The 13253-nt window shown below is 36.6% G+C and overlaps 1 protein-coding gene across 1 annotated transcript in view; it reads left to right on the top strand.

Moving 5' to 3' along the window:
• The window catches only part of HMCN1 (hemicentin 1), a 471117-nt gene that overhangs the window by 368321 nt on the left and 89543 nt on the right, over positions 1-13253 (top strand). Inside the window, exons 58-68 of the mRNA XM_032862623.1 lie at positions 2415-2576; positions 3517-3630; positions 3745-3947; positions 4244-4325; positions 4433-4564; positions 5121-5270; positions 8222-8381; positions 9618-9742; positions 9989-10172; positions 10747-10844; positions 11737-12015. Coding sequence (XP_032718514.1) covers positions 2415-2576; positions 3517-3630; positions 3745-3947; positions 4244-4325; positions 4433-4564; positions 5121-5270; positions 8222-8381; positions 9618-9742; positions 9989-10172; positions 10747-10844; positions 11737-12015 — 1689 coding nt within the window. The remainder of the gene's footprint in view (positions 1-2414; positions 2577-3516; positions 3631-3744; positions 3948-4243; positions 4326-4432; positions 4565-5120; positions 5271-8221; positions 8382-9617; positions 9743-9988; positions 10173-10746; positions 10845-11736; positions 12016-13253) is intronic.

The raw sequence follows: 13253 nt of genomic DNA, 5'->3' as shown, positions 1-13253 counted from the left end.
GTACAGCAAAAATACCTCTACCTCTCCAGGTAGATGGAGGAACCACCACTTGAGTTTACCCTTAAGGACTGGAGTTCAGGAGGGAGTTTCCTCATTCATAGGTTAATGATACCTTGAACTCCCTACTGAGGTCAGGGACCATACTTACATATTAGAAAATTCATTTTGGGGAGAAATAATTTCAGTCGTTTTCACTTGAAATCATACTGTTCGTTATCTCCCATTACAACAGTGCTTGCTTCTTTTGGACTCTGACCTTCAGTCTGCCGGCCGGTGGGTTTTCAGCTCTCTTGTCTTCACTCTCCTTCACGTCCAGCTTAATTTATCACGGAACAACATTTCCATCACCTCTCTTAGTCTTCTTACTGCTCTTGCTCAGTAAAAGTTCTGCTCTGCATCTGAAGACACAACATATTGTCCACTCAATCCCTACTAGGTATCAAGTTTTTTTACATATGCATTTTCACTGAATTACCTCAATAACCCCAGGTGTTGGTACCACTTGATACCTCTGTTACATATGAAAAGGCTGAGGACTAGTGAGATTAAAGATGCATACCCAAAGTTCCAGATCTTGCAAATATAGTACCAGGATTATAATTTAGATAGGCAGATTCCAGAAGTTTTAACTTAGCTGTTTTGCTGTATTGCTTCTCACTAAATTCCATATCTGACAAAACCTGCACCTAGGTGGCTAACCATGGCTGGGAAAACTTGTGCAGTCAGAAACATCAGTGTCATCATAAATTCATAGGTACTATCTTGAACTCCATACTGTCTGGGGTTCCTCCTCTTGTCCCTAGTGACTCACTGACACCTTCATCCCTCTCCTCAGATGTCAGAGTGACTCTTGGGTTCGTGGAGTCAGACTGCCATAACAAAATGCCAGAGAGTGCATGACTTAAACAACAGAAAAGTATTTTTTTACTGTCTGGAGGCTGGGAAGTCCAAAATCAAGGTTCCTGCAGGGTTTGGTTTCTGGCGAAGGCTCTTGCTGGCTTGTACTTGGCCATTTTGTCCTCATAAGGCCTTTTTACTGAGCATGCAGGGCCAGAAAAGCAGGGAAACTCTGGTTTCTTTTCTTATAAGGACAATGATCTGATAAGATCAGGGCTCCACCCTTATAACCTCGTTTAGCCTTAATTACTTCCTTAAGGGTGCCCTCTCTAAATATGGCCACAGTGGGGGGGCCAGGCTTCAGTATAGGAATGGGGGGGGCAAGGAGGGATATTCAGTATAGGAATGGGGGGGTGGGGGACAAGGAGAGATATTCAGTCCATAATAGCCCCCTCTCACTTCCAGTAAATGCCCTCACCTCCTGCTTTACGGGAAAAGGTAAGGTGTATCCTGGAAACCACTTCAAATTCCTACCATCAAATCAAGGAAACCGCCTCAAATTCCTACCATCAAATCAAGGGTACATCTGTAACGGCCATTTCTTCCTTCCCATTGTTACAAAAGAAGATGGAAACATTCCTCTACCTTCCAAAGGCCAATAATTTTACTCTAGTTCCCTGCTTGCCTCCTCCTCAAAATTCTCATACCATCTCCTCTCTCTCTTTTTCTTTTTTTTTTTTGAATATGAAATTCTCACTCTTTCTTGGATCCTTTGCAATAGCACTTAAATTTTTCTCTTCCCTTTTTAAACCAAAACCAAAAAAGGTCTTCCTAAGACCTAAACTTTCCCTTCAGCTACCTCCTTCACTTTATACCCAATTTCAAAGCAAATTTCTCTACAAACTGTATATATCTAATGTCTGATTTCCTCACTCCCACTCACTCCTTCCACCACTGTGTTCCAAATTTCACTTCCCCATCACCAGTGAATCTGCTCACTGAATTCACCAAATAGCATCCTTTTAAAGTCCAAGAGGCACTTTCTAGGCTTTATCTTTCTTTCTTCTGTGCATTTGACATCTTTGCCATGATCGTTTTCAGAAATTCTCTTCCTTTGGCTTTTGTGACTCTACACACTTTATTTCTATCTTGCCTTCCCAGTCCCTCATTCCTGGTTGACTTTGTTGGTTCTTCCTTCTCTACTTGATTATTACACTTTAGTTTTTCAAGCTCTAGACTTTGTTCTGTCCGCGCTCACATCTTAGGTGATCGTATGCTGTTAAGTTTTTCTTTATACATTGACAAAACCATTTTAAGAACTGTGAGCTACATTTTACAAATAAAATGCACAATAATTCTGTCTTTGAAAATTCTAGTATTCTCTTTCAAGTGGGAAAAAAAAACACCTGATGGAAATGAGTTTGATAAAGGCATTAGTGAGTTCTAAGATCACTAAATAATTAACTGTCATTAACTCAGTGCTTTAGCAGGCTATAGTGGTTGGATTTATATTAATGAATTGAAATATGTATGACTGATAATATCAGATTTCATTTTTAATATATTTGCTATTATAGTTCCTCCAAGTGTCATTGGTCCTAACCCTGAAAATCTCACTGTTGTGGTGAACAATTTCATCTCTTTGACCTGTGAGGTCTCTGGTTTTCCACCTCCGGATCTCAGCTGGCTCAAGAATGAACAGCCCATCAAAGTAAATACAAATGCTCTTATCGTGCCCGGTAAGGAACTTCTTAATCTTGAAGGATGGACAAAACGTTCTCACTTTTCTCAGTACAAATGACATCAACTTAACTCTCTTTCCAAACTTTTGTCTTACTCCTCTTATGTGTTCACATTGGGAAGTGCTTCCCTTTATCCATTTGGGGCCATTAGGATAAGATCGTATAGCTTTATTTCAGTGGGAATGTTCAGTAGCAAGGTCTACTTTCAAGAAATTATGACATTTAGGAACAAATTGCTTAGTAATTCCTTGATAGGAATTCCTTGATAGGAATTCCGTGATAGACTAGCAAGCAGTGCTTTCATTAGATAAAATCACTGGTTGTTTTTAATTAATCCTAAAGCTCCTTGAGGATAGATAAACAGACCGATAGACCATCACTTCTACACTGTGGGAGATTTAAACCCAGAAAATACTTGTTAACGTATTTTGATTATAGTACAATTACTGTTTGTTCACTAGAACCTGTATCAGATAGTTCTACTCTCTACGTTTGGTTACTGGAGAGAAAAAAATGTATGAGTTTCTTCCTTTATAAGGAAGTAGAATAAATACTGAGATCAATGGAAAAGGAAGGATCAAAGACAATTTAATTCAATTCTTTCATTTTGCATAGGAAATTTTACTGTAAGAGAAAGGGTACATTTTGCTGTTTATCTTATTGATAAAAAAGTTATTAAAACAGGGACACCTGGGTGGCTCAGTTGATTGAGCGTCTACCTTTGGCTCAGGTCATGCCTGGGATCAAATCCCACATCAGGCTCTCTGCTCGGCGGGGAGCCTGCTTCTCCCTCTGCCTGCTCTGCCTGTTCTACCTGCAGCTCTCTGAGCTTCTGCTCTCTCTCTGACAAATAAATAAAACTCTTTAAAAAAATTTTTTTTAAGTTATTAAAACAACCTCCATGCCACTCTTCAATTTGCATTGTATTTGCCCACAGGTGGTCGAACTCTCCAGATTATTCGGGCAAAGGTATCTGATGGTGGCGAATACACTTGTATAGCAATCAGCCAAGCTGGTGAAAGCAAGAAAAAAGTTTTCCTGACTGTTTATGGTTTGTCTTTACCCTCCTCATAAAAATCTTTCCTTTTAAAACTGGTATTAGATACTTTCTATCAGAGCATCTTAATGAAAAGGACATCCTTCTGTTCTTGTTTCCCTCCCTCAGTGCCCCCAAGCATTAAAGATCATGGCAGTGAATCTCTTTCTGTAGTTACTGTAAGAGAGGGGACCTCAGTGTCCCTGGAGTGTGAGTCAAATGCTGTCCCCCCTCCAGTCATCACCTGGTATAAGAATGGGCAGATGATAACAGAGTCTACTCACTTGGAGATTTTAGCAGATGGACAGATGCTGCACATCCAGAAAGCTGAGGTGCATCTTTTATTCTTTTTTGTGTGTCATAACTCGGTGGGATTATGGAAGAAAGAATTTGTAGTTGCATCTTCCCTTTACTACAGTGAGAAATGAGCTTTATTTAAAAACAGCCTCATCAATGCTATTGACCTTGTTTTTGTTTTTTATATTTAAAAAAAAAGCAGGATTGTAGAAGACGATTAGATTGGGGCATTGGAGCATAAAGATGACTGATGATTTAATCTACACTGGAACAGTGTGATTGGTCATCTGTAACTTAATGGAGCACATACAATAGTATCTTTTTCTTTTAGGTGTCTGACACAGGCCAGTATGTATGTAGAGCTATAAATGTAGCTGGACGGGATGATAAAAATTTCCACCTCAATGTATATGGTGAGCATCTGCCTCTAATACAACTCTTTTTCCCCCAGATATGCAAATGAGAAAGTGTCCTGAATTAGCTTAAAAAGGACATGTGATTTTCTTCCGTCTTTTCACAGTGCCACCCAGTATCGAAGGGCCTGAAAATGAAGGGGTTGTCGAGACAATCAGCAATCCTGTGACCTTGACGTGTGACGCCACAGGAATCCCGCCTCCCACAATAGCATGGTTAAAGAACCACAAACCCATAGGTAATATAGTTGTGCATCTTTCTATTTTGTTTTCTTTTGCTTTTAATTCACTAGATTAATAAACTAGCACATTTTCAATACTTTGCTTTTAGCTGTGTTTAGTCCAAAATGCCTAATAGAATAAAATATAAACTTACAGAATAGATACATAAGATGGTTATTCATTACATAGAGATTTTTTCTTATTTCCTTTTTCAAAGTAGGCTCTCATTTAAAATGAAACTATAAAGGACCAACTGTTAAGAAACATATTTATTACATAAAATAGGATATATTGGGGCACCTGGGTAGCTGAGTTGTCTGAGTGGCTGACTCCTGATTTAAGCTGATTTAAGCTAAGGTCACGGTCTGAGAGTCCTGAGATTGAGCCGCATGTGGGGCTCCACGCTCAGCCCTCCCTCTTCCTCTGCCCCTCCCCCAACTCGTAGGCACATGAGCACTCTGTCTCTCTCAGATAAGTAAATCTTTTTTTAAAAAAGTGTATATTATGGTGAATTGTAGAACTGTTAAGAAGACAAGCTTTTTATGTTTTGTTTTGCTTTGTTGGCCCCTCTAGAAAATTCTGACTCACTCGAAGTACATATTTTGTCTGGAGGTAGCAAACTCCAGATTGCTCGGTCTCAGCATTCAGATAGTGGAAACTATACATGCATTGCATCAAATATGGAGGGAAAAGCACAGAAAAATTACATTCTTTCAATTCAAGGTAAGTAGGATAGGGGGTGGTCCTGGCTGGCTAAGCCAGTAGAGCATGTGACTCTATATCAGGGTTATGAGTTCAGCCCCACCCCGGGCATAGAGCTTACTTAAAAAAATTTTTTTAAATATTATTCTTTTTATAATGTTCAGTTAACCTATATATACAGTACATCATTAGTTTTTGATGTAGTGTTCAAGGATTCATTAGTTTTTTTAAACCCTACAAGGTATGTGGTGTATACTCTTATCTACCTTCAGTTTCTTTATTATATCCTATCTATAGTACATAATTAGGCTACATCTAGAGATGATTTATAGAGGCACCTGAGTGGCTCAGTCAGCTAGGCGTCTGCCTTCAGCTTGGGTCATAATCCCAGGGTTCGGGGATCTACCCCCCCATCACTGAGCAGGGAGCTTCTCTCTCCTCCTTTCCCTCCAGCTCTGCTCTCTCTCGCTATCTCCTTCTTTCCCAAATGAATCAATAAAATCTTAGGCAAAAAAAGAGCTCATTTATAATTGATTCAAAATACCTTTGTTTTGGATTTTTTGGATATTTTTTCCCAGTTTTGTTAAGATATAAGCACTGTCTAAGCTTAGGGTTTACAGCTTAATGATGTGACTTACAAAATACCTTTAGATACACAAAAAATATTATCAATATTTGGTCCTACATTTATCAGTATATTTATATTTTCATGAAAATGGTCATACTGTGGAAAAAAGAATAATAGAAATTTCATAATCTCCATTCTTCATGTTTACTGAAATGATTACTTTCTAATAGAATATATTCTATTGAATTATTTATTTTAATCTGGTATAACTTATTTTGAGCTAAGCCTAGAGATCTGTTCATGTTTATGTAAGTAAGATTTAACTCATGAAGAACTGTAGTGTGTTCTAACTACAGGTCAGGGACTGGGTAAATTTCAAATAAGCATGAATCTTACACTATTTTGGGGTGAGAATAAGGAGAACTAGTTCATCCAACACTTAATTAACTTAATTAACACCTACTACATTCCAGCATAATATTGAGCACTGGAGGAAAATTTTGCATACTTTTGATTTTCAGTAAATCTGATTGCTACTTTTTTTGCCTGATGTTTAAATTGAAATGGAAGTCTAACTTGAAACTGAGTTGAATGCTAGTTTTCTCTAATTTTATTACGGGTACTATGAAAAGAATTTCTCATAAATTATAGAAGTAACTGTGAATATTTATTATCTACCTGTTTTGCGCTCTGCTAAAGCTAACTTCAAAAATATTATTTTTTCATTTTATTAAGATATAATTGACATATAACATTGTATAAGTTCAAGGTACACAATGCAATGATTTGATAAATATATATATTGCAAAATAAGATTAAAATCCAGCACCTTGGGGCACCTGGGTGGCTCAGTGGGTTAAGCCTCTGCCTTCAGCTCAGGTCATGATCTCAGGGTCCTGGGATCAAGCCCCGCATCAGGCTTTCTGCTCAGCGGGGAGCCTGCTTCCCCCTCTTTCTCTGCCTGCCTCTCTGCCTACTTGTGATCTCTGTCTGTCAAATAAATAAATAAAATCTTAAAAAAAAAAAAATCCAGCACCTAAAAATTAAAAACACAGAAAAATTGAAATAAGTTTATGGTTATTGGTGGTTTCTCTGATTAGTGATGCTTTTGAGATTTTAAAAGCAAAAAGGGAAAAATAACTATTCAGATATTGGTTTAATTTTGTTTAATGCATTAATAAAGAGTAAGTACTAATCATGGAGAATGTGGTATGACCAAAAATTTTACCAGACTGTATATGTTTTCATGTCTCAGGACTAGAAAGTTGTGTATGGGGCCTGTCATATATTAGCTACTTACTACAGTATGTCTCATTAAAACCCTCACTGGTTAGACTAATTTAGTAACTCTAAATTCTACAAATTTCATAAAATTATTATTATTCTGGATGACTAAAAGGAGACTTGGAGAGGCTGTAAATTGATGTGCTGGTAAATATTTAACAATTGACTGCAGACAAAAAAAGTCCTGACTGGGTGCCTGGGTGGCTCAGTGGGTTAAAGCCTCTGCCTTTGGCTCAGGTCATGATCTCAGGGTCCTGGGATCGAGGCCCGCATCGGGCTCTCTGCTCAGCGGGGAACCTGCTTCCTCCTCTCTCTATGCCTGCCTCTCTGCCTACTTGTGATCTCTCTCTGTTTCAAATAAATAAAAAAATAAAAAAATAAAAAAAAAGTCCTGACTTGTAACCAATCATTTGCCAGTTTCTATGGTATAAACATCCTGACTGTGTCCCAATTCAAGCTCCCAATGTAACGTCAGTGAAGATGGTGAGTAGGGAAGATGTGTAAAACTGGGTCTTGTGTGCTGGTGTGAGCTACCTCCAGCACGCTACCATAGTTATTTAGAAGAGGAATTCAACTGTGTTTCTGCTTGAAACCATTGTCAATATTTTTATTATACATTATTCTCAATCAAATAATTAAAGCGAAAAACAAAGATGGCCAGAAAGAGTATAGAAATGATTGGATCTTGAAATGTACAACAAGCCTATCCATTGTTCAGAATAAACAATATTTAAATTGCATTATGAAGAGAGAAACAACCAACTTCGATATTTTTCACAGACATTGACGGCAAGATTTGGAAAAACATTCTCCTGAACTATATTGAGGATTTAATCTTAAAGTGATTCATTTGGCCAGGAAGAGCCCCCATGAAGTAGATTTGTCACTAGTCCATATGACTAAATAATTGTATCAAATTCAAATAAAATGAGAATATTGAATCAATTTCTTGACCTTTTCCTCATTTAAAAGTAATTTATAGGGTAATAAGGGTTAGATATTGAACCACAATCTAGGAGAAACAGGGAAAAAATGGCATACTGTTCTATGATTCTGTTTTATTTGTTAGAATTTATAACCCTGTGCCTCATTAATGAAAATCTTAATCATTTCCCCAAAGTTCCTCCAAGTATTGCTGGTGCTGAAATTCCAAGTGAAGTCAGCGTTCTTCAGGGCGAAAACGTTGAGCTGGCTTGCAATGCAAATGGCATTCCCACCCCACTTCTTCAGTGGCTTAAAGATGGAAAGCCCTTAAACAGGAGTGAAACAGAAAGAATCAGGTATGATTTAAATGGATCTTTGCATCATTAATTTTAAGGTACTCTACAATGTTTTAAGCTTCAAATTTCACATGAGTAATACCAAATTCATTGTATTCAGAAAGAAAAAAGATAAAATTTTAAAGAGTTGGACACAGAAATTCTCCTTAGTTGCTCAAAAGTGTATGTGTGTGTGCTCACGCGCACATGTGTGTATGTGTGTGTGTGTGTGTGTTTGTGTTTAGGTTTTCCATATCCATCAACATCAATGAGTGAATGAGTGCTTGGCTCATTTTGAAAAAAGAGACAGTACCATCATAACCTAGTTCATTCCTTGTAGTGATTTGTCCAAATCCCATTTTCCACTGACACTTGTTACCCATACAACAAACTATGTAGAGTTGGAATAACAATATAGTAAGGGCTTTCTGATACTTTCAACAATATATCATATTTAATAACATGATATGGTAGAAATGGAGTGTTTAGTTTTGACATTGGAAGATTCTAATAAAATCACTATTGTAGGAATACTGTAGAAAGCCACTTAATCTCTCTTTAAAACATAGAAAATTTTGTTTGACAATAGCTTGTGAAGGGAATCAATAATGCAATAATCTTAATTTAAATATCTTTGATCATCTAACTGTATAGTTATTTACTATTATGTAATTCAAGGGAAAAGCACTAGCAATTTGTGGAACATTTTTACAAAATATATGTGTACATAATACTGAGTTGTCACAGTTTAAGCTATCCTATTCTCATTAAAAATATTACTAAGTCATTTATAGTTAGTTTTTAATATAGAATGTCTTTTAGTTTCTCATTATAACATTCTTCAAATTTCATACCAGAATTTTTGAATAATTTTCATTTAACCCAAACCTTATATTGGTAACTAAGGAAATAGTATTCTAACTTTGAGAAAAATACATCTTTGATTTGGAAAGGGAAGTTCCAACCTGATTTCATTCATTTCCCATTTTTCTTGTAAGGAAATGGTTATAAAACATGAATTTTATCTGGTTCTGTAGAATTTTAGTTGACTGCCTGAAATCTCCATCAGTTTTACTAGCTCTGCCTTTAATAGACTTCCATATACTTCGTGAAAAAGATATGAACCATTATATATTTAAGATGAAGATGCATTTTATGGTGGTATTTCTCTAAAGAGCACAATAACCCAGAGGAAGTTTTCCAGCTCTTAGCTTCTCATAAATCATCTCAGTGCCTTTATTATGATGTTTCCTGTAGGGTGACTGTGGATGGTAGTACATTAAACATTTATGGAGCTCTCCCATCTAACGTGGGGAAATACACATGCGTCGCTACTAACCCTGCTGGAGAAGAAGACCGAATTTTTAACTTGAATGTCTATGGTAAATATGAAATCTCACTCTCTTTTGATTTTGCTACTTTAGGAACCTATCAGTAGAAATGAAGGTCCAGCAGTAGGTGGCTGAAACATCTAGTTTGAAAATCTGATGTCAGGGCCATTTGCTTTTGGGATAAAAAGCAGCAGTATGGGCAACTGTAGTTGAAATGATTTGAACTAGTAATGCACACCCCACCCCCTCTCTCTCTCTCTCTCTCTCTCTCTCTCTCTCATTTTCTGCACGACCTAGTTCCACCTGCAATTAGGGGTAATAAAGAAGAAGCAGAGAAACTAATGGCTTTGGTGGATACTTCAATAAATATTGAATGCAGAGCCACAGGGACACCTCCACCACAGATAAACTGGCTGAAGAATGGACTTCCTCTGCCTCTCTCCTCCCACATCCGGTTGCTATCAGGAGGGCAGGTTATCAGGTCAGCTTTATTAAGTGTGATTTGCTAGACGGATAAAGTCACTATGCTTATAGGCTTTAACTTTATCTAAATGGTGCTTAAGAAATGTGTTTTCCTAAATTTTTACCATTGTTTGTTGAGTTTTCACTTTCGGTATCTTTTTAGAAGAGGGAGGAAACAATTATAAAATGGAATTTTTTTTTCTCATTTAAATGCTCATGTTTTAGTAAATTTGTATAAAATAGGTTTTTCTATCCCATATGTATTTCCAAGAGAAAACTTTCTGTGGCAAAGTGATGATGAGCTGCATACTACAGTCATGTGATTTTCATGTTAGCATCCTTCTTTATTAAGGGATATTAGAAAAATATTCACTCCTAAATTATGTTCTATTTTTAATGGCTTGCTCTCTGTGCCTAATCAGCTTTGTGGAACAAATTGCATTGCAGGCATCTGTATTTTTGATGCATCGTTACACACTTTGTAACTAAAGTTTCCCAGCATTAGTCATAATCTGTGTATAAATCAGAAATATTTTCTTTGTATATGTTGAATGGGGTTAAATTGTGAATGATTGGGTCAAATTGTTTTTCAGGATTGTGAGAGCTCAGGTGTCTGATGTTGCCGTGTACACCTGTGTGGCCTCCAACAGAGCTGGGGTGGATAATAAGCATTACAGCCTTCGAGTTCTTGGTATGTCTCCAAGATGATCCTAGTACTTTACAATATTAAGCAACAAGCTTATATTTAGATATTGACTTGTCAGAAAGAACTAGTGAAATAGGATCTTGCTAACTAGGAAGCAATGTGTTTTCTCCCAAAGGGTCCGTATGTATTGGAATATACTGTCTGTTTAAATACTCTTCTAACCTGGAGTTTTGCCTTAAGTCAAATCTAAATTTTTAAAAATAGCATTTCAATCCAGATGCATGGACCAGTCTTTTCATACAAAGAGAAAGTTCAGACTATTTTCTAATAATATTAGTGGCTCATTTTGAGTATTTAAGATATGCATGAATATGTGTGTATGTGTGTGTGTGTGTGTGTGTGTAGACAGAGAACTAAAAACATTCCATTTCTGAAATATTAAGGTTTAGTGGTCCAAATTTCTAAATCCCCAAGGACATCTCAGAACAGTTAAGTAACTATTTACTATAATCTACAAATTAATTTTTTGGATTATATAAAACTTACTCTAGAAACTGGTATTATCTTCTTTATCCTACATACAACAGTTGAGAATATACTTCTGAAACTATAATATACGTTGTAACAAATTAAAGAGACAAACCTAAAAAGTTAAAAAATGGCCAAAACTTAAAGCTCATTTAAATTTTATATGCTCTACAAGAAAACCATCCTGAGGTTTTGTTGCTAATATTTTGGAAGGTTAATAATGAACCTATCTAATACCTGTTTTTATAAAATAATCAGAAGTTATTAATATGCTATCTTAAATTCTGTATTTTAAAGTAAATCATAGAAACACTATAGAATTACCTGAACCATTAAAAAAGTTTTTAATCTAAATTGGTCTCAAATTAGAATAGATGTGTAAATTTTACCCATTTTATTTTCTGTGTAGTGCCACCAAATCTGGACAATGCAATGGGAACAGAGGAGATCACAATAGTCAAGGGTAGTTCTACCTCCATGACATGCTTTACAGATGGAACCCCAACTCCCAGGATGTCCTGGCTTAGAGATGGCCAGCCTCTGGGTCCTAATACCCGTCTGACAATAAGCACTCAAGGAATGGTTCTTCAGCTCAACAAAGCAGAGACTGAAGATTCAGGAAGGTACATCTGCATTGCCTCAAATGAAGCTGGAGAAGTCAACAAACACTTTATCCTTAAGGTCCTGGGTATGTAAACTTTCAATAGTTGGGAAATAAGTGACAATAAATATTTAGTAAGTATGTGTAATTCTTAGAATCACTTTTTATGGGGATAAAATTTGTAAAAACTTCGTTGTATTTCATATTTCTGTTTTGTAATTTACCTGGGTTTACTCTTACCTTAAGCATGTTAAATTTAAATTATTTTGTTTCTTATCTATCTAAAAGATGAAAATTCCCACTCATAAAACATTATTCATTAACAAAATCATACAACCAATTGATAAATAGATTTTTTTAAAGATTTTTATTTATTTATTTGACAGAGAGATTACAAGTAGGCAGAGAGGCAGGCAGAGGGAGAAGGAGAAGCAGGCTCCCTGCTGAGCAGAGAGACTGATGCAGGGCTCCATCCCAGGACCCTGAGATCATGACCTGGCCGAAGGCAGAGGCTTAACCCACTGAGCCACCCAGGCACCCTGATAAGTAGATTTTTAAGTTTATTCAAGAATTAAAGCTCTTGATAAATACCAGTTTAATGGAAAAGAGTGATATTTATACTACTTTACGCTATTTCAAACAGTCTTTTCAAATGATCCAATCTATAGATTATTGTTATAATAGTCATTTCATGTAGTCTAGTTCCATTTACTATTGTGTGCATTAAAACAAATATTTGAGGGGCACCTGGGTGGCTCAGTGGGTTAAAGCCTCTGCCTTCGGCTCAGGTCATGATCTCAGGGTCCTGGGATCGAGCCCCACATCGGGCTCTCTGCTTGGCAGGGAGCCTGCTTCCTCCTCCCTCTCTCTCTGCCGACTTGTGATCTCTGTCAAATACGTAAATAAAATCTTTTAAAAAAATAAGAAAAAATAAATATTTGAAATGTATAATACCGTGTTCTACATGCGAACAAGTAATATAAAGAGAAAACACATCTTTTACTTGAAGTCAAAATTTTTGACTTTGGGAGAGAACTGAAGATGAAAGAGATCAACTCTTTCCATAATTAATTATTTTGGGGGAGTTCTGTTTGTTTTTTCACTACAATGTAGGTAAAACCTCAAGCTCTTCCAGAACAAAATATACCTCACAAAGAATGATAAGAATAATTTTGGCATGGGGCTAGCATGTATTTTCAGAATGCCCTGTAATCTTTCTCACAGTACTTATACCAATTTAATCATTTGTGTAACAAGTCTGCTTCCTCCTTATTTAAGCTCTGGCATGGGAAGTATCCACCTTACCTATTGCTGTATTCCCAAGA

Source organism: Lontra canadensis, unplaced genomic scaffold, assembly GCF_010015895.1.
Source record: "Lontra canadensis isolate GAN:19392208 unplaced genomic scaffold, GSC_riverotter_1.0 scaffold24, whole genome shotgun sequence".
Taxonomy (NCBI): domain Eukaryota; kingdom Metazoa; phylum Chordata; class Mammalia; order Carnivora; family Mustelidae; genus Lontra; species Lontra canadensis.
The sequence above is the reverse complement of the archived record's forward strand: the minus strand, read 5'-3'. Positions and strand labels throughout refer to the sequence as shown.